Genomic DNA, 23,268 nt, shown 5'->3' on the forward strand with positions numbered 1-23,268 from the left:
GCAGGGTGGGGCTCCTCCACACATCGGTTGATCTGTATAGGAGGTACTTTGAGGCCAAAGTGATCAGCTGTACAATTTCCTATTGCATAGTTGCCTCATTCACCTGATCTGACATTACCTCTGTGACTTCTGGCTCTGGAGGTTTCTCAAAGACAGGGTTTATTGGGCTCATCCTGATAACTTGCCAGCACTGAAAGACAGCATAACGCAGCATGTGTGTAACATCAGTCTCAACCAGCTGCATTCCGCTGTTGAACACATTGTGCAAAGGATGCAGTTTGTGGCATACTGGAAAAGGCATTACATTAAACAGTACAGCCTGCAAATGTATAATGGAAGTGAATAAAAATGTGTTATTTATGCTTGTCACTTTTATCTTACTCCTTACATACAACAAAATTACTACATCTACATTCGGTACACCATACAGCACCCCTAGTGGTGAATTTTGGAACTACTTTTTTTTTTTCTCTCTCTCTGATATCACTTCTGCATGACACAATATATTCCTGCAAAGTTTTGCAGTATTTGGATCACTCAATGGTCTCCACTAAGTCTTAAACAAGAATACTTTAATTTTGATCACCCTGTATTTAAACTTACAATACTGATATTGTTTTCAAACATCATGCAGTATTTCTTCACACTGTCATTGATATAAATATAAAGTTTATTTTTTCTTTTTAGAATAAAAAATGAAACTTTCTATTTAATTTCAAGCTATTTGTTATATATTCTAATTTGATTGCTGTCAATCTTTTATATAGTTATTCCTATGATACTGTTCATAATACCAGCCATTTCATTACTAGTCATTCTTGTTATGATTTTTTGTTATGTCTTACTAAATCCAGGTAAGTCTCTTCTTGTATTTATAAACAATGATATTAATCTTAAAAAAATTAATTTTATTCATTATATAGATAAACTTAATTTGCCAAATGCTTAAAAAATCACTTTTGAGAATTGCAATGTATGAAAACCTTCAGGGAATTTCCATCTGATAATAATGACTCATTTAACTTTTAAAAGTGACCTTGTTTCAAAATCGCTTTTGAGAATTGCAGCAATGTATGAAACCTTCAGGAAATTTCCATCTGATAATAATGACTCATTTAACAATATTTTAAATTTGCCGAAATGAAGCTTATTAGCTCTTTATATTTAAGTGACTCATTTAACTTTTAAAAGTGACCTTGTTCATGGTCACTGAAGAATGGAAGGGAGCTACATTCTGTCGTGTTATACTATTTAGTAAACACTGCCATAATTATCAGCACCTTTAATATCTTCAAAGTTTCTATCATGTCCCCTTTGTTCCACCAATCAACTAAACTTTGTAATCCACAAACGTTCAACCTGTTCTCGCAGGGAGTATTCCTACACACACCTATTACCATCTTGGTCACTCATCTCCAAATCCTCTCTACCACCTCCTGGTCCCCAAGTCCCTAGCTTCTTCAATTTCCTGCAATCCCCATCAATATGACCATATACCTCTTTGACCTGATGTTCCTAACCTTACATTTTGCAAATTAAATTGAATCATTATCCTTTGCCCACAATGCCAATTTATTTAAATTATCCTAGAAGATATCTACATCACCTTTATCAACCATTGCCCTCCATAGTTTTGAATCATCAGCAAACAAATGAATATCCCCTCTTAATCTTTCCCTATGTCATTGATATACAAATTAAAGAGTAGTGGCCCTAGCACTGAATCCTGAAGTATTCCCCCCCCCCATCCATGCTTCTAGTCATATCCATTCTATTTGCTCCAGCTTTTGTAATAGTTTTCCATGTGGTATTCTGTCAAATGACTTCGCAAAGTCGAGTGGTATCATGGTGTAGCCATTACCTTTATCAAATTCTGCTATCACTTTATTATAAAATGTGAATAAGTTACTAAGACAGGGCCTATCCTTTATAAAGCCATGCTGCCCACTATAGAGTATCGCATACCTATCAGCCCACTGTTGTATTTTACCTTTCACCAACTTTTCCAATACTTTAACAACCACTCCTGATATATTAATTGGTCTCTAGTTTGTTACCTCTGTCTTGGAGCCACCTTTATTCAATGGTACTATCTTCTCTCTTTCCACTACCTTGGAACCCTGTCAGAGCTGAGACTTAGATTGAACAACTTCATCAGAGGCAGTGCCAAATCTCTTGCACATTCACATAGTACATGGGCTGATATGCCATCCAGTTTCACTGCTGTGTTCACATTCATATTTTTTAATATGTTGAACACTTCATATTCATTTACATTAATGTTGATATTGTGCAACTGTGAAATCTGCACCTGGATGATACACCTATGCAAAATGATCACTCAGCAACTCAACTATTTCTTTTGGCTCAGTCACCTTCCATCCTACCATGAGCATTGTTTAAAGTCATCCTAGCATAGTCATTTTTCCTCTTACTTGCTACATAATGAAAAACTCTTTTGGGTTTACTTTGGCCTGTTTAGCTAATTCTCTTAGTCTGATTTGGCCTTTCTTATCTTACCATACTAGTCACCCATCTTGCTTACACTTTGTACTGCTCATCAGTATGCTGATCACTTTTTTCTTTATATTCCCTTCACATTTTTTAAATTTTTTTATAGCTCTTCCTTTATCTCCCTACTCATCCACTTAATTCCAGCTTGGTTTATCCTCCTGACTTTGGGTATGCAGTCTGATACTGCTACTCTCAAGCAATCTCTGACTGCTTGCCATTCACTGCTAACATTCTTTCTTTGCAACTTCTCAAGCCATGGCACTGTTCCAAGTTGACTCCTGAGTTTCTCATAATCACCGTCCTTATAGTTGAACATAAACCCTCTCTTGACAGAGAATTCTACTTGTTTGGTATCTTCCCAGAACAAGATTGCATGGTCACTCTCCCCAATTGTAGGCAGTGTCTACCTTGATTATGGATATATCTTCTGATGTTATTATCAGATTCAACATTCTGAAGCCCCTCCCCCCTTGTTCCCTCTATAACATGTTGTTTCATGCAATTATCCCTTATCAACTGTATAAATCCCACCCATCTTGCCATGCTCCTTTCCTCCCTTAAATTGATGTCCCCCCCAGTTAAAGCCTCCCATAATAATTGTTCAGCCTACACTCATTGTGCTCAGTATATTGAAAAATATCAATGTGAATATAGCAATGGGTCTGAATGGTATGTCAGCTTGTGTGCTACTAGAATGTGCAAGTGAACTGACAGTGCCTCTGACGAAGTTGTGTAATATAAGTTCTCAACTCTGGCAAAGTTCCAAGGGAGTGGAAAGAAGGTAAAATATTTCTTTTATATAAAGATGGCTTCAAGACAGAAATAGGAAATTACAGGAAATTGGAAAAGTTGGCTAAAAGTAAAATTCAGAAACAGATAAATAAGAATATGATACTCTATAGAGGGTAGTATAGGTAGGTCCTGCCTCAGTAATTTATTCACATTTTATAATAAGGTGACAACAGAATTGGATAAAGGAAATAACTATACCGCGATACTGCTGGATTTTGCAAAGGCATTTGACAGAATACCACATGGAAAACGATTGCATAAGTTGGAGCAAATGGGAATGGATAGAGGGGAGATTTATGGTGGCAGTGGAATCAAGGAAATGAGAGTGACTGGTGGATTGGCCAGGGCTCTGTACTAGGACCACTACTTTTCAATTTGTACATTAATAATATAACAGAAGATTTGAAGGGGAGTATTCAGTTGTTTGCCGATGATCCAAAGCTAGGGAGGGCATTGGTTGATAAAAGTGATGTAGATATCTTCCATAATGATTTAAGCAAATTAGCAGTGTGGACAAAGGACAGTAGTTGTCAATTCCGTGTTGTAAAATGTAAGGTAATGCGCCACAGGATGAAAAAGGTTACACATATTATATTGATGGTACTAATTTACAGGAAATTGATGAGGCTAGGGAACTGGGAGTGATTGTGGATATAGATTTGAAATTCAGAGGCAAAATAGCTCACAGGATTACTTGGGTGCTGAAGAACACACACTGACAAGTAAAGATAGGCAGGTTATTATCACTCTCTATAAGGCTATGATTCGACCACATGTTGACTATTGTGCACAAATTTGGTCACCCACATTTCTTGGGAATTGGGAGGTCATGGAGAGTGCATTCAGAGACGAGTAACTGAGCTGGTTACAGGTTTATGGAATGTTCCCTATAACGATAGCTTGAGGATGTCTGGCAAGAGTTTAGCAGGTGGAGGATAAATTATAAGTTTCTATCATAAAGGGATTCTATAAGATTGACACAGCAGAAAATTTTCAGTACATTGGGAGTAGAGGGGAAAACAAGGGATTACACTTGGAAGTTGTCTAAGAATGTGTGTGATTAGTAAGGGTGTGCAGACTAGGTTCTTTACTAGAGAGTGGTAAATGAGTACAATTCTGTACTTGAGAGATACTTGTGACATTAAATTAAAAAATATAAACATGTTAGCACAAGAGTATTTTAGAATTTGCTAAATATTTCAGTCTGAAATTAACAGATTATCCTCAGTGGCTTGATAGGAACAGTTTTTACAAGGTGAAATACAAACAATTGAGCATTCAAAAGTAGAACGAGCCACGTGATGTTACATTGCTAAGCACTAAAGAGAAGTAATTTTCATCAGAGTGATGAATAAATTATAGGTATTGATTCACAATTTCATATAATAATCTTAATTTATAAATTCAATTAAAGATAACATTAGACTAATGTAGGAGTTAGAATGTCTCAATTAAAAAAAAAAAATAGTGTGTTATCCAGATTAAACTTTCCCGTATTTTTGACAACGATAGGCAATCGTTTCAATTCAAATTAGGGCATTGAAGTAAGGCCTCAGCACTCTCTTTGAATAGGTGTTCGAATTTATAGCGACATCTATGTAGAAGGTGGTCTTGGACCAGAGAATGTTGTGGCTTGTCTCTATCCCATGCTGCGCTAATCCAGACTTAGCGGATTTGTTGTGAAGAATGTATGATTGATGTTCTTGTATTCTTTTTTTTCTATAGAGCATCTGGTTTGTCCAGAGTACGACAGATTGCAGTTACAAGGAACTTGATATATATATACACCAGGCAGCGACATAGCTGAGTGTTTATCTTTAGAAGATGGGAAATATGTGGATATTTTGTTAATAGGGCTGTTAAATTATATTTCTTCAGAATTCTTGAAATTGGTTCTGAGATTCTGGAAATATATGGAATTGGAACTTGACGTATTGATTCTTTGTAGGAATCGAACAGATGTTGTGTAGTCTTTTTGGAGAAGCCATTTAATTTCATGTGATGTTTGATAGTTGAAAGTTCTTTCTGTAATTCATGGGAAGTTGAGCAATTAGTTCTAGCTTTCTAAATTTATAACCTCATCTAGAAAGGAATTTAATTTCTTCAGTTGCCTGTTCTATACAATGTTCATTTAAAAAGCAGAATCGACATCTAAACCTCAAATTCTATGTCCTTGTTTCTAGACAAATCAAGCCTTTCCATGTTCCAGATAATTGGGTCATCAACTTGTCTGGTTGCCCTCTCTTTGTCCTCTCAAAAGGACATGATTTTGCTATAGTCCCTAAATAGATTCCTTATTTAGATTTCCTGGTTAACATTGAACAGAACCTAAGTCATCTCTCCAGTGAAAAGGCTAATTCTCTCCGTCTTAAAGTTGCTTCTACGCTACTAGCCAAGCTTCCTCCTTCCAACATATCTCCTTCTGAAAAAAAAGCACTACATTCCTTAAGAAGCAACAGTCACCTTGTTATCACTAAAGCAGACAAAAGAAAAGCGACAGTAATTATGGATTCCTTAAATTACAGAAGAAAAATTTTTCTTTTACTTCGAGATCGCTCAACATACGAAGAACTTGATCACGAACCCACCAACAGGCAACTGAAGAAATTAAATTCCCTTCTAGATGAGGTTATAAGTTTAGATGCAGACACTATAGAAAGGTTAAAAGTGCATTTTGCAAGACCTCCTAGATTTTTTGGTCTACCAAAAATTCACAAGATAGACATTCCTCTCTGTCCTATAGTTGACTGTATTGATTCACCTACTTACCGCATAGCCAAATATTTAGCGAAATTATTGAAATCATGTATAGGCAAATCATGCTCTTTTTTGAAAAACTCTTCTGATTTCTTAAATAAATTAAAAAATATCTCATTACAACCTACTGATCTTATGGTGAGCTTCGATGTAGAATTTCTATTTACAATGTACCTCTCAAAGAGATCTTACATTTACTGGCTGACATCTTCCCACCAAATATCATAAAATTATTCAATTTCGTGATGCACTCTAGATATTTCTTGAGTCAAAACAAATTTTACAACCAAGTGCAAGGAACGGCCATGGGAAGTCCACTTTCACCTGTTCTAGCCAACTTTTATTTGGAACATCTAGAAGACATCTTTTTTTCATCTATATACCCTCAACCATCCTTTTGGGTTAGATATATAGACGACAATTTTTCAGTGTGGCCTCACAACAGAGATTCCTTACCTTCCTTTTTAGCCAAAATCAATTCTCTACACCAGTGGTTCTTAACCGGTGTTCCATGAACGGGTTACAAGTGTTCTGCCAGTGAAAGATGTCACATGACATCTTTCAAAAACATTACTGGCAATATTAAAACCTGTACTAGTCCAAGTTGTAAATATGGTAAATTAAATCAAGTCAACACCTTTAAAAGCACGCCTTATTAAAAAACTTTCCATATCTGTGGAAGCCAAGTACGAATCTTTGTTTTTGCACACTGAAATAAGATGGTTATCCAGGGATAAAGTGCTATTCCGAATTTTAGAACTTAAGAATGAATTATTGGCCTTTTTACAAAATGAAGGTACAGATGCTTTTGTAAAATTCTTCAAAATGATATTTGGTGTTGCTAAAATAGCATGTTTAGCCAATATTTTTAATTACTAAATAGTATTAATACAAGTATCCAAGAGAGAAATGAAAATATTTTGACATCCACTGACAAATTGTTAGCTTTTCAGAAAAAAGTATCTCTTTGGAAAAACCGCATATCAGAAAAAATAAGTAGATATGTTTCCTTCGCTCCATAATAAAAATATCGAGGGAATTATTTCCATTATAACAGAACATTTAACAATATTGAAAGAAAAGATTTCAACTTACTTTCCTTCTTTAAATACACACAATTATGACCGGATACAAAATCCATTTGGCACAGTTAATACATTGAGTTGAGAATTTTCATTACAAGAAGAAGAACAATTAGTTACCTTGTCAACAGATTGTACTCTAAAAATGAAATTCTCTGAAATAAATCTTGAGGAATTTCGGATTTTTGTCAAAGCTGAATACCCAGCTTTCTCCACAAGAGCACTAAAAATTTTGTTACAGTTTTTTGTGTGAGCTTGTGTTTCTCAATATTAACCCATATAAAAACTAAAAAGCGTGAATGGCTTACTAATATAGACAAAGAGATGAGGGTAACTATATCACATATTAGACCTGATATTGCTGAAATCTTCAAAAGCCAACAAGCTCAAGTATCGCATTAAAATAGGTTCCATTTTTATAAAAGGCAAGTCTATGCATACTTTTATTGTTAGTTTTATGAATGCTTTTGGTGTTCCCCAAATTTTTCTTATAATCAAAAGTGTTCCATGACTTCGAAAAGGTTAAGAACCACTGCTCTACATCCTCATATTAAGTTTACCATGGAGATTGAAAAAGACAAGTTATCCTTTTTAGACATGTTTCTCATCTGCTCACGTTAAGGTATTCTGACCACAACAGTCACTTTTATTGGACGTTGCATTCTCAAACAATCTGCCCATCATCCTTATCAAAAAACAGGAATTATAAAATGTTTAATTCGATGAGCTGGAACTAATTGCTCAAACTCCCCACAAATTACAGGAACTATCAAACATCACATGAAATTAAATGGCTTCTCCAAAAAGACTACACAACATCTGGTCAATTCCTACAATCCTATCCAGAACAACAAAGAATCAATACATCGAGTTCCAATTCCATATACTTCTGGAATCTCAGAACCAATTTCAAGAATTCTGAAGAAATATGATTTAACAGCCACTTATATCCCTATTAACAAAATATCCACATATTTCCTCTTCTGAAGATAAACGCTCAACTATGTCGCTGCCTGGTGTATATCAAGTTCCTTGTAACTGCAATCTGTCATACTTTGGACAAACTGGATGTGCTATAGAAAAAAGAATACAAGAACATCAGTTGTACATTCTTCACAATAAATCTGATAAGTCTGGATTGTGCAGCATGGGATAGAGACAAGCCACAACATTCTCTGGTCCAGGACTCGCCTTCTACACAGATGTCACTATAAATTCGAACACCTATTCAAAGAGAGTGCTGAGGCCTTACTTCAATACCCTAACTTGAATTCAAATGATTGCCTATCTTTGTCAAAAATATAGGAAAGTTTAATCTGGATAACACACTAGGTTTTTTTTTTTTTTAATTGAGACCTTCTAATTCCTACATGAGACCTATATTAATAAATTAACAGATGAATAAATTAATACCTATAATTTATTCATCACTCTGATGAAATTTACCTCTCTTTAGTGCTTAGCAATGTAACATCACATGGCTCGTTCTACTTTTGAATGATTAATTGTTTGTATTCCACCTTGTAAAAACTGTTCCTATCAAGCCACTGAGGATAGTCTGTTAATTTCAGACTGAAATATTTGGAAAATATTAAAATGTTCTTGTGCTAACGTGTTTATATTTCTTAAATGAGTGAAATGGATTGCCAAAGGTAGTTTTGAGTGTCTCAACAGCAAATAGGTTTAAGGAGATGTATGAGAGGGGTTACCCAAAAATAACCAGAATTATTTTTTAAAAATATTTCTGCCATGTTGTTTTTCATCAAGAACTGTTGGACAGACAAGGCCGTGTGGGCTTGGGCATTGGTCTGATGCAGCAACCAATCTCTGCTATCCCACATTTCTGACTGTTTTTGTTGCACACTATCATGGAGTCTTCTCAAAACATTGAAATAAAAATGTTGGTTCACTTTCTGTCCAGGAGGAACAAATTCTTTGTGTACAATTCCATTCACATCAAAAAAAACAAATCAACATTGTTTTGACATTTGATCAAACTTGACGTGCCTTCTTGGGTCTCGGTGAATTTGCATGTTTCCATTGGCTTTATGTTTGTTTTGTTTCTGGATCATACCTGTAGCACTAAAACTATCCCTGGTCACAACTTTTGAAAGAAAGTTCTAGTCATTAAGAACTTGCTCCCTCAAATTGCAGCAAACATTCAGACAATTTTTTTTTTTTTTTATCCTTTGTGAGCAAATGAGACACAAATTTAGCAGATACACGTTTCATTTGCAAATATTCTGCTAAAATTTGATGGCACGAACTCCACGACAAATTCATCTCTTCGGAAACTTGCTCAATGGTCTTTTGATGATCTTCATTAGTTTCCTGGCAAACCTTTTCAACATTTTCATCATTTTTGCTTGTTGAAGGTTGGCCAGATTGTGGCTGGTCTTCAACTGACATCTATGAAACTTAAATACAGATCCTTGTTATGTTCTCATGATTTCTCAACTATTTGTCTTAAAGTGAAAATATGATCCTGACAGCCTCTATTTGGCCTGAATCCAGCTTGTTCTTCACCAAGCTTCCCTTCCGCAATCCTTCTCAACTATTTCTCAAGTTTATGTGCATAAATCTTACCAAGAACACTCAGTAGGGAAGTACCTCTGTAATTCTCACATTCAATTTCATTTCCCTTTTGACAGATGGTTATTCTAAGAGCTCTACTCTAATCATACCTTCTACATTACGAAGTGCAGACAAGACTTTTATTATTTATTTATTTTTTTTATGTTGTTCCCACCCATGGAAGTTTATTAGTAAACCTGTAGTATATTTTTACCATGGGTTGGCTAAGTAATTTTTATCCATTTTATGTATTTTTTTGTACTTTTTTTATTTATTTTTATATAGTCCAGAAAACCTGCTCTAGAGACCAAACATGGAACTTTTTCTAGCCACCTTCAGGCCTCCAATAAGCAGGTGGTGCCCATAGCAGGATTCGAACCTATGACCTGTTGGTTGGACAGTGAGTATGCTAATCACTCTGCCAACCAGACCAGACCAGACAATTATACATCCATATTTCAGCATTTCTGGTTAATATCATCTACTCAACCACCCTTTTCACATTTAAGTTTTTGATGGCTTTTCCTACTTCAAGTATTAATATGTATTACTGACTGCATTCCTGTGGAGTGTTTTCTACCCCATACTCTCACTGTTTGTCCATACATATGCCATACATCCAGAATATCTTTATCTTCAGTTTTCATGACACCTTTATCATCTTTGATTCCTTCTATAGTAATCTTTCTTCCATTTCTAAGCTTTTTCAATAGCCTCCAGAATATTTTGCAGCCCTCCTGATATTTATTTTCTATGTTCTTATCAAAGTCTTCCTATGACTTTTTGTTTAGTTAGTTTTACACAGTACTTCACTTTCTTACATTTTTCTCTGTATTCTCTAAGAGCACAAGCTGACTTACTTGCCAAGAACTTTGACATTTTCTCTTCACACCTCTTACTTCCTTAATCTACCACTGTTCTGATTTTTCTATACTTGCAGACAACCTCACCACATGCCTCTCACTGAATGAATCAATGGTTTCTTCAAGATTTGCCAATGAATCTCCAAGGTTTGGTTCTTATTTTATTTTATTATTGGTTCTTATTTTCATTTTATTATTATTATTATTATGAACTGAGAGGAGACCTCCAAATAGCCTTTAAAGGAATGCGGAGAACTGACCAGGGCTTCTGACCTAATGTCCAATCCTCACCTTCTCGTGGTGCATCCTGTTGGGTATCTACTTGGATACTGAACGAACGAGGATGGGCTGGCAATTTGGGATTTAGCCGACCAAATTGTATTCTTATTGGTTAAACCAAAATAAAAAATGATGGTACGACATGACAAAGTTTCATGCCGGCTGGGGCGTCGCCTGGTTAAACAAGGCACCCGTTGTTTTTGCCAGGGAACTAGGGCGAACAGCAAAAAGTCAGCTACTGGAACAAATCTTAAAACAAACCCCAACTCAACATCACCAGAGTTAAAGATCGGTACTATCAACATAAGAAGCCTGAATGGCAAAGACATGGAGTTAGCTGAGTAATTAGATCAGTACAAAGCTAATAATAATGGCAAATATCTGTTGGATTTCTGCTCAGGACATGGACTAGTTATTACTAACACCATGTTCCAACATAAAAATGTGCACAAATTCACATGGAGAGAAGAGGCAAGGAATAAGAAAAGTCTCATTGGCTATGTTATTGTTGATAGTGATGTTTTCTCCCTGGTGCAGGACAACACCAGAGTGTACAGAGGATTTGAAATGGAAGTGATCACTATTTAGTCTTGAGCAGGTTAAAATTGAATTTCATATTGAAAAGAATAACATGTAAGAAAGTTTTAAAGCGAATAAAAGTTGAGCAGCTCTCAGATGTGAACTGTAGACTAAAATACACAAAGATTATTGAAGAAAAAATGAAAGAGTTTGAGAACAGGAATCAAACCTTGGAGATTCAGTGGCAAACTCTGAAGAAAACATTAATTGATTCTGCCAGAGAGAGAGACATGTGGTGAGGTTGTCTGCAAGGATAAAAAAAATCAGAACTCCCTGGTGGACACAGGAAGTTAAAGAGGCAGTGAAGGAAAAGAAGAAAGCATATCAAAAGTTCCTGTCAAATAAGTTAGCTTGTGCTCTTACAGAATACAGAGACAAATGCAAGAATGCTACACACTGTGTAAAACTAGCTAAACAAAAGTCATGGGTGGACTTTGGCAAGAATATACAAATTAAATATCAAGAAGGTGGCAAAATATTCTGGAGGTTGTTGAAGAAGCTTAGGAATGGAGGAAAGAGTGCTGTAAAAGGAGTTAGAGATGATAAAGGTGAGATGAAAACAGGAGAAAAGGATATCCTTGAAGTATGGAGTAATTACTTTGAAAAATTGCTAAATGAAACAAGCAGTGATGACAGCACAGTTATAAAAAACACTGACCAGGCATGCAGTCAGGAATACATATCCATACTTGAAGTAGAAAAAGCCATCAAAGGCTTGAAATGTGGAAAGGCAGCAGGAGTAGATAATATTCGACCAGAAAGTCTTACAGTGTTATAAGAGTCTTACACAGTGGCTGCACTGCATAGTGCAGCCACTGTGTAAGACTCTTATAACTAATTTGTAAGACTCTTATCAGAAAGCCTGGACAGAGGGACGAATTCCTGATGATTGGAGTAGAGCTCTCATAGTACCCATATATAAAAAGGGAAATAAAACTGAATGTGAGAATTACAGAGGTATTTCCCTACTGAGTGTTCCTGGCAAGATCTATGCAAGTATACTTGAGAAACGGTTCAGAAGAATTGTGGAAGGAAAGCTTGGTGAAGAACAAGCTGGATTCAGGCCAAATAGAGGCTGTCAGGATCAGATCTTCACTTTACGACAAATAGTCGAGAAAGCATGGGAAAATAACAGAGATCTGTATTTAAGTTTTGTCGATTTGGTGCCAAAGGTGCCAAGAGAGAAGCTATTCAATACGCTACAATTATATGGTGTCAATGAGGCATTATATCAAGCAATACTTAGTCTTTATTTGAGTTGTAAGTCAGCAATAGAAATAGACAATATTCATTATCTATATGGATCACATTATGAAGGAAAGTGGTATTAAACATGATATCAAAATTGGAGATGTTAATGTCAGCTCTTTGCTTTATGCGGATGATGTTATACTTCTAAATAAATCCGCTACAAGTCTGCAAGATTCTCTGACTAAATTGAATAGCTGTTGTAATAGATATGGTATGAAGGTCAGCAATAAAAAGACAAAGACAATGAAAATAGGCAGAATCATTGAAAATGTCAACTGTGTTGTGAATGGAGAACCTGTGGAACAAGTGAAACATTTCAACTACTAGGCACGATTTTTACTGAAGATGGTAAATTAAATATAGAAATAGACAACAGAATCAGCAAAGGTGGTATGGTAGGAAGTCAATTGAATAAATTCATGTGGAATAAGAGAGAAGTTAGTCAGAACACTAAATTAGCTGTATACAAGACAGTGTTCAAACCAGTTTTAACTTATCGATCTGAGAGCTGGGTCAGAAGTAAAACACTTGACCAAAGACTAGAGACCGCAGATATGAGAGTCCTGAGAAAGATTATAGGCGGGAACAGATGGCATCAATGGCAATATCATATTAAAATCGAGGATATTAGGAAAGAAGTTGACATTGTCAACATCCAGCAGGAATGCGTTAGCAGAGCTAATCTCAGGTGGTATGGTCACTTAAACAGAATGGGCGTAGAAAGATTAGCAAAACAAGTGTTCTCTGCCCAGAGGAAGACCAAGATATAGGTGGATTGATATGGTACAAAGTGCCTTAGACGATAGAAATATAAGATAATGTTGGAGTGTAATGCTACTTGACAAGTAACAGACTGATTTGGAGGAAAATTGTAGATAAGAAGTTAGTAATGGTGTAATTTTTTTCATGTAGTACTATCATATCCTGTACACCCCTTGAGGGTACATGGCAGGAATTTGATGATGATGATGATATTATTATGAACATCTGACCTCCACAGAGTTGGAGACTCATTGTGTGAGGTGTGTACACACTATTGCATACAGTGCTCATCCAACTGTGCTTTAAACTGATTCAATGTGTCTACACCCACAGCACACTCAGGCAATGCATTCCACTCACCAACTACTCTCCATGCAAAGAACCTACTCCTCTCTCATTCTATGAAAAATCTCTTCCATGTCAACCTGATAACAACTCCTGACTAGTTTATATGTCTCAATCATATTTCCCTCTGCCTCTTCCTCTTATTCACGAGGCTCTGCAACTTACATTCTCAATCTGTCTTCATACTCCACATTCCAAAGACCACTGACCACCTTTGTCAATCTTCTCTGGACCCTTTCCAACATATCCTCATCACCATGAAAACCCAGTGAACAAAATTTATGCACAATAATCCATATTAGGCCTGATCAAGGCATTATATAATGGCATCACAAACCTCAATTTCTGCATGTCAGGGTCCTCTGCATCATTATCTGATATGGCGTCTTCACAACTTGTGCAATGTGGCCCCTAAATTTCAGGTCCTTGTTCACCATCACTCCTAGATCTCTCATTTCCTCTACTTCCTTTTAAAGTTTCCCCACTAAGTGTATACTTTGCATTCCATTGTTGCTTACCAAATCTCAAAACCATACACTTTGCAATATTATTGAACTGACAGTTCACTTACACTTGACTCTGCATTGCTCTCCCCAGTTTTGCATCATCTGCAAACAGCTGCATATCACTAATTAAAACCATCCCAATATCATTCACATACAAATTGAACAACAATGGCCGCCCCAAAACTGACCCCTGCAGCACACCACTGGTGACCTTTCTCTTTCAGGATACCACACTCCCATATACAACTTTCTGATGCCTATCCAACTCAGATCAGTCACTGATTCAACTCAGAAGTCTGTTATCCAGTCTCAGCTGGTTCAGTTTATTTAAGAGCTTGTTGTGTGGCAGCCAAGTATGCCATTGCATATGCATCTTCCCTATCCGAGGTATTTATTACCTTGTTATAGTACATAAGTGAGTGAAACATGATCTCCCCTTAACAAACCCATACTGATAACCAGAGAGAATATTGTTGTTTTTTACCCATTAATGTATCCTACCTCTCTATCACCAATCTCTTCAGTACCTTCACCACAACTCCAGATATACAGACCAGCCTATAATTTGAAGCTACAGCCTTATCACCCCTTTATGCAGTGGAACAATTTTACCCTCCTTCCACTCTCTTGGAACTTGTGCTGTTGTAAGACTTTTATTAAAAAAGCATGCCAATGCTACTGCCAATTCCCTGGAACATTCCCTTAAGATGTATGGTGATATGTCCATCAAATCCTATCGCTTTATTGACATCAAGTTTATTTATTTCCTCAAATACCTCCTGCTCACTTACAATTAAGCCATCCCCTTCTATGTCCTCTACACTTCCTAGTTCCTCACAATTCCACTCTGATCAGGATGAAATGCCCTTATAAATTTATCACTGAATAAACAATGTTTTCTGCAGTAGTTACTATTCTACCATTTTCATCCATTAACATCATCTTTCATTTTTCCTTGAATGTTTGTATATTTTAGTCTACTGTTCACATCTAAAAGCTGCTCAACTGTGATTCATTTTAAAACTTTCTTACATACTCTTCTTTTTATCATGAAATTCATTTTTTTCTGCTCAAAACTAAACAGTCATCACTTCCAATTTCAAATCCTCTGTATACTGTTGTTCTGAACCAGTGGGAAAATATCACTATCGATAATAACATAGTCAATGAGCCTTTTCTTTCTCATTTCTTGCATCTTCTCTCCAGCGATATTGTGCACATTTTTATGTTGGAACATGATGTTAACAATAACTAGTCCATATCCTGAACAGAAATTCAGCAGGCACATACCATTATTATTAGTTTTGCTCTTTTCTCTAAATTTTCTCAAAACATTTCTATACATTTGGTAATCATTTCCTGCTCTGCTGTTTGGATCTCCAAATGATATCCATCTTTTCCTTTTGTTGTGTCAGCTGCCTTCTCTAATGCCTTGAAATGTTTCTCCGCTTCTTCTTTAGTAGACTTTCTGTGGGTTCATAGGCATAAATAAGTCTCATTGCCCAGTTCCCTATTCAGAAATCTGCCCACATCAATCTACTTGATATTGCCTGCCATTCAAAAAGATTATCCTTATATTTAGTGTTGAATACTATAGTTACTTGGTTGGACTGTGGTTAGACCAGATTAAAAAGATCACCAGACTTACTTTGGAGTTGGCTACTGCTGCAACAAAAGACAAAAAGAAATGGAGAGACATTGTTGCTAGGATCACGAGTCCTCAAACATGAGGAGACCAAGCAAGAAGAAGAAGACTATAGCTACTCCTTTTCCTGATTAGTAACAATTATTTATTGTCCAAATATTTTGTCTTACATATCATAAGACATCTTCGGGATAAGCAAAAAACAACAGTGACGAATTTGAACAAAAGAAACAAGAAAGATTCCCTCTATAAATGCAACCAGCTGTCCGTTAGGATAAAAACACTATCAGGATGAAAATTAAAGTGAAAATTAAAATACAATCAATGATAAAATTTACCAAATTTTAAGGATGGTAACACAGCCATTACAATTAAGGTTTGATTGATGAAGTAGGGCTTCAGCATTTCCTTTGAATAAATGTTCGTATTTATAAATTGATTCATGTAATAGTTTGATGTTATCCCATTGGATCCAGTGGCTAGTGTTTTCAATTATTATTATTATTTATATGGGTACCCCATGGAGTCAAAAGACTCATTGTGGGAAACTCACTCTATCCATTAACATAATACCTATCATACGAGGGGATACCCAAAAATAACTGGAATCTGAACTTGGTGAGCACACATTTTCTAGTTATGGATGTAGTTTTCTGACACAGAAAACTACATGCTAGGCATGTAGTTTTCTGTGTCAGAAAACTATGCTGATGCCACTTGCCAGTGGCATCAACCTGTGTGAACTGATTCATTGTTCTGGCTGGTTTTAAAGTTTAGTATGAATTTTCGCAACTTTAGTTTTACAGATAATAACAGAAAGTGTAAGTTTGTGCTAAGAAATAGGACATTTCTTTCAGTTCTATCATACATAAATGACAGATATTGTATTTTAAATTAATGGCTTCATCACATGTAGAGAACACTAAATAGAATTTGTTACTCCTATATATTTGGCAGCTTTGTAATGACTGACAACAAGAAACAGAGTGTGCATGAAATTTTGCTTTCTTTTAGGTAAAACTGCAGCTGAAGCCATTGTTTTGCTTCTTAAAGCCTTTAAGGATGACATTTTAGGTAAAATTAAGGTCTACGAGTAGTTTTTCCCATTTCAAAAATGTCAAGAGAAAAGCTGTTTTCAAAACACTACAATTATATGGTGTAAATAGGATATTATATCAAGCAATAGTTAGTTTATATTTGAGTCTGCAGTTAAATTCAAGGAGATACATGAAGATAGTTGCATGTTAATTAGGTGTAAGGCAAGGGTGGACACTATCTCCACTGTTAATCATCTGTATGGATCACATTATGTAGAAAAGTGGTATTAAACCTAATATCAAAATTGCAGATGTTAATCTCAGATCTACTTTATACAGACAATGTTATAATTCTCAATAAATCCAGTACAAATCTGCAGGATTCCCTGACTAAATTGAATAACTGCTGTAATATGTTTGACAGTAAAATCAGCAATAAAAAGCCAGAGTCAATGAAATAAATTAAAGATGCCAAGAAATTATATTCTTGTTTAATCCTTTATCTTTATTTAAGTGTAAGCAAACAAAGTTTGCATAACTGGGCTACTTGTATATGGAGGCTAATGACTTCACATCAATTGCCTTAGTGTTCCATAATGCAATGCATTATACTCCATAATGTATAATGCTATGCATTATGGGAAGGGCCACCACCCAGACCGGTTTCGATCTTTATTGAGGTCTCATCACCAGGTGACAGACCCAGAAGGAGTCTGGCTCCCACTGATGAGACCTCAATAAAGACCTCACATTTTAGCTACTTGTATATGGAAATATGACTTCTGCATTACTTCAACCTTGGTATCACGTCTGGATCAGGCTCCCACTGATGAGACTTCAATAAAGGTCGAAACCAGTCTGGGTAGTTGCCCTTCCCATAATGCATTGCATTATGGGATACTAAGGCAGTTGATGTTGAAGTTACTTTGTGCACAAACTTTGTTTGCTTACACTTGGATAAAGGATTAAACCAAGAATATAATTTCTTGGCATCTTTAATTTATAGTATAACCAAGTGAAAAAACTTTCAACAAAGTCAATGAATCCAATAGGCAGAAACAATGAAAACATCAACTGTATCCTGAATGGTGAAACTACAGAACAAGTAAAACATTTCAGCTATTTTGGCACAATTTTTAGTGAAGATGGTAAATTAAGTTTGGAAATGGACAACAGAATTAACCAAAGCTGGTATGGTAAGAAGTAAACTGAATAAATAATAATTATTATTGCATGGGCATCTCCATGGAGTCCTAAGACTCAACGTGGGACACTGAAACTATCAACACAATATCTATCACACCTCTCCCTGAAACCATTAACAGACAAAGCACTCAAAACTGACTCAGACAACCTATTCCATCCATTCAGTACTCTCCAAGCAAAAAAATCTATGCCTCAAATCCTTGCTAACTATACTCTTACCAATTTCCAGGGATGACCTCTTGTTCTGTTCTCTCTAACCAAGTGCTAAAACATTTCCCCTTGCATCAGTCCTATAAAATCATTTAAGTAACTTAAATGTTTCTATCATATCCTTCACCCCATTTCACCTATCAACCAACTTTTGCAATCCACAAACCCTCAATCTGTCCTCATAGAGAGCAAGCATTCCACACATCACTCACTATCTTGGTCACTTACCTCTGGATCCCCTCACCACTTCCTCATTCTAAAGAAACCCAGGTGAACAGACCTGAGCACAGTAATCCAAAGGCAGTTTTATCAAGACTGTATAAAGAGGAATGATAACTTGCTTATCTCTGCTTGTTAGTGTGTTCTTCAATAATAAAGTAATCTTGTGAGCTATTCTGGCTACCTTAGCAATGACCACGTTGCCACCAATTAGTGAGAGTGATCATAAGGTCTTGACCCGGGAGGTGGCTAAATGTGTGGAATTTTCAATTAAGACAGGGTACATATGGAATTACCGGGCTGGTAAGTATGACCAGCTTAGGAGATTGCTTGGATCAGTACCATGTAAAAAGTGGCATGTAAAACTGCAAGGGTTGCATGTTGAAAAAGCATGGGAAGTGATAAAGGAGCATTTGAGGGAAATAATGGCTGACTGCATTACCTAGAGTCTGGAGAGTAAATAAAGTGGGAGTTAAATGGATGAATGACAGCATTAAGCTTGAGCTGCAAAAAAAAAGAAACAATTGTGGAGGGAATTTAAGGACAAAGGTGATCTGCAGGTGCATGAACAGTACAAAGCACAGGCCAGAAGGGTAACTAGTGTGGTAAGAAAAGCTAAAGCAGATTATGAAAGGAAATTAGCAACACAAGCTAAAGAGAATCCCAAACAGTTCTTTCGATATGCTGCAAGTAAAAGAAAAAATGTATATGGCAGAATGATTTTAAGGAATGCCGATTGTGGGGAGGTAACTGAAATAGTAGAATTACTAAGCGAACACTTTGCAAGAGTACACCCCTCTGTCCAAAAAGAAACCAAACTTTTGATAGAAAATAAAACACAGGCCAATTATAATTATTCAAATCGTTTATTTCAATCAATATACAAGTAAACCTCGTATAATGCAGTACTTATACAACGCGGTTTCGATATAACACGGTCTACAAATTTTAGTAACCCTTTATCTTTTCATATATTTTTCACTGCGTGACTTAAAAATCAAATTTTATCTTCATTAAATTTGTGTCTGCCCGTATCGTGCATGTAGTTATAAGTAGTGAATTTATATTAGGGAAAATACCCTTCAGCACGCATGCACGTCAATTGATTACAGTAAACGAAGACAATTGAATTTGTCTTCGTTTTCTACCAGGAAAGCACATTAAAAATCATAAGTGTGTTAATCTCAAGCTGAGCACTTTATTTTCTGATGAGTTACATACAATATATAATGCTTTTTTTGTGTAAAAAATTTATTTTTATAGTAATGGCCACTTAGAGGGCTTTTGTGATATGGTTGAAAATGAAATTAGTAAATTAATTCATTGGGAAATAGATTTTAATGAGGAGGAACTGGTACAATTAATAGATGACGTTGAATTGAGGAAAGTTCTGCCAAGGATTCTGATTGTGATCAATCCATTAAAGAATTCAGTTTAAAGAAATTAGCAGAAGAATTGGACTTAGCAAGAAAGTTAGGAAGTTATTTTACGGATAATGATTCCTCAATGGAGTGCTCCTGAAAATTCATGAGATAATTGGATATTTGTGTAGCTACATATTATGAACTTAATAAAAAAATTGCAGCATAGGGGTAAGCAAGGTCTTATTACTGCCTTCTTGATAACTAAACCAGCCGAAGTATGCAATGAGAATTATACAAATGATGTCCAAGAGATTTCAAGTGATGACGATGTCCTGCCAATCGCAAATAAAGAACATCTACGAAATGTTAGTTTTGAAGACAGTGATGACGATTAAAATATCCACTTTATTTTATTTTGCCTAAAACATTTATGCATTATTTGCGATGAAGTTTGCATACAGTTTTTATAAGTTTATACTATGTATTTGTTTCATAGTTTATATGTTTTCTTAACTTACATGAATTACCTGAATTAAATAAAGTATATTTTTGTTGGGTATGTCATTGTTGTTTATATAATTTAAAAAAAAAAAAGATTTTGGAACCTAACTCTACTTTTTCTATGTGATCTGAGTCTCGCATAACGCGATTTATACAACGCAGCATTTCTATGGAACCTAACATCCTCGTTATACGAGGGTTACCCGTACTCTCCCTCAGTTTTGTTACAGCATTCGGCATGGTCAATTAATTCGTTAAATGAGTTTTTTATATTGGTTTTTGGGATACTGTTGAGGGTCGTGGTTACTGCCGCTTGAATGCTTATAATGGTGTCGTATTGCTTTCCTTTCATCAGCAAATGAAGTGGGGGGAAGAGAAAGAAGTCACAGGGTGCTAAATCAGGTGAATACAGCAAGTGATCCAACACACAAACTTTGTTTTTGCTCAAAAACTGTTTCACAATGTTTGAATGATGAGATGGTGTATTATCCTGCAAAAGTGACCAGCTGCCTGCATCACCATACGTGAAGAATTCTCGCTATCAATCGCTTCAAACTCACCATTTTTTTCGGTTCAGTTTATTTTTGGACAGAGGGTGTATATCATCCAGGCAGTGATGAGTGATATTGCAGGAATGAGGAACCAATGGCTTATTCAGGAATTGAGGGTGAATGAAATGGAGGTTAACCTTAATGTGAATGCATCTGTGGGATTGGATAGTATACCAGCTCGAGTCTTACATGAAGCAGCAGTGTCCTTGACTATATTGTTTAATTTAAATCTCAGCTCTGGGTTAGTCCTGAGGGGATGGAAAGAAGGGAAAATAGTTCCATTGCATAAAGGAGGCTCGAAGACTGCTGTTGTAAATTATCGACCGATCAGCATACCAGGAGTCATTGTCAAGGTTTTGGAGAAATTAGTCAAGAGCGAAATACAGGAATGGGTAGATGGAAATGGGATGCTGTTATGGATATAGGGTTGGTGAGATGGATAGGAGGATGGTTGATGGAGAGATATCAGAGAGTAGTTTATTCAGGAGTAGAGTCCAAAAGAAGGCCTATGACTAGTGGTGTGCTGCAGGGTTCTGTTCTTGGACCACTGCTATTTAATTTGTTCATTAATGATATAGGAAAAGATCTGAGAGGAACTGTTCATTTATTTGCCGATGATTCAAAGTTGGGTAGAGCAATAGTGAATACAGATGATGTCAAAATTTTGCAGGATGATTTGGATAGATTGGCAGACTGGGCTAGGGAGAATGGATGTCAGTTTAATGTTTCAAAGTGTAAGGTTAGGTTATGCATTTTGGGGTGAAAAGATTAGCATCAGTATACCACATTGGTTGAACTGTAATCCAAGAAATTGACAAAACCAGAGATTTGGGAATGTTGGTGGGTAGGGAGTTGAAGTTTAGGGGGCACATAGCAAAAGTGGCTAAATCAGCTCATCAGATCACTTGATTACTGAAGAATACTTTGATGAGCAGAGACAAGCAGGTTATTGTTCCTCTTTATCAAGCCTTGATAAGACCCCATCTTGACTACTGTGCCCAGATCTGGATGCCAGGGTTTCTTTTTGATGGGGAGAAGGTAAAGAAGATCCAGAGGCAAGTGACCAAGATGATAGCTGGTCGATGGAATGAACCTTCAGAGAACAGGTTGAAGATCTGTGGATTACAGAAATTGGTTGATAGGTAGAAAAGGGGTGATATGATTGAGACTTTCAAATTACTAAGGGGTTTTTACAAGATTAATTCAATGGAAATTTTTCAGAACAGGTCTGGTGGTGGAAGAACTAGGGACCATCCATGGAAACTGAGCAAGGGTGTTAGAACTAGGTTTTTTACTTGGAGAGTGGTGAATGAGTGGAATAAGCTGTCAGAGTCTGTTGTGGGTGCCATGATTGTGAATGATTTCAAAGCAAAGTATGATAGATACTGTGTGAATGCTGAATAGTTCTTGACATGATGTTTTGAACCTCCCTTGATGAGTCTAAGGACTCCTTGGAGTTGCCTGTAATAATAATAATATGCCCTCCAAGCTTCAGCTCTCTATTTACTATTATCCCCAAAGATAATAGTACTCCAGGAAATTGATGAGACCCTGGCTTCATCAATTTCCTGGAGTTAATTTCCTTCAATGTGATATACAGCTTGTAATTTTTGTATCCCAAAATGTAAAACTTTTCACTTTTCCACATTAAATTGATATCCATTATATTTTGTCCATACTGCCAATGTATTTAAAATAATCCTGCAAACTTTCTATATCATCTTGATTAACTATTATCTTTCTATTAACTTTCCATCATCAGTAAATAACTGAATATCCTCCTTCAAATTATTTCCTGTATCATTTATGCAAATTAAACAACAGTGGTCCAAGCACACAGCCCTGCAGAACAGCACTGGTCACCTGCTCTTCCATATACTACTTTTGGTATCTGTCCATCAGCTACCCTTTTATCCATATCACCAGTTTCCTATCCATCCTCATTTTTACAGTTTGCATAACAGAGTTCCATATGGTAACCTGTCAAACACCTTTGCAAAATCCAGCAGTATCATAGTGTAGCAATTCCCTTTATCCAACTCAGTTGTCACTCTGAGTTGGATAAAGTCTCTGTTATAAAAAAAATAGTAGATTACTAAGGCATGACCAACCCTTCACAATGCCCCTCATAGAGTATCATATTCTTATCCACCGATTCCTGAATTCTCGTTTTGATAAACATTTTCAGTACCTTTACCACCATTCCTGTGATACTGTGATACTAATTGATC

The 23,268-nt window shown here is 36.1% G+C and overlaps 1 protein-coding gene across 1 annotated transcript in view; it reads left to right on the forward strand.

The window, feature by feature from the left end:
• The window catches only part of LOC150093896 (uncharacterized), a 142,963-nt gene that overhangs the window by 107,154 nt on the left and 12,541 nt on the right, over nt 1-23,268 (forward strand). The window contains exon 7 of the mRNA XM_090412864.1: nt 768-854. Coding sequence (XP_090268990.1) covers nt 768-854 — 87 coding nt within the window. The remainder of the gene's footprint in view (nt 1-767; nt 855-23,268) is intronic.

This window comes from Typopeltis vanoorti, chromosome 23 (genome assembly GCF_054136105.1).
Source record: "Typopeltis vanoorti isolate ZY-2024b chromosome 23, IOZ_Tvanoo_1.0, whole genome shotgun sequence".
NCBI lineage: Eukaryota > Metazoa > Arthropoda > Arachnida > Uropygi > Thelyphonidae > Typopeltis > Typopeltis vanoorti.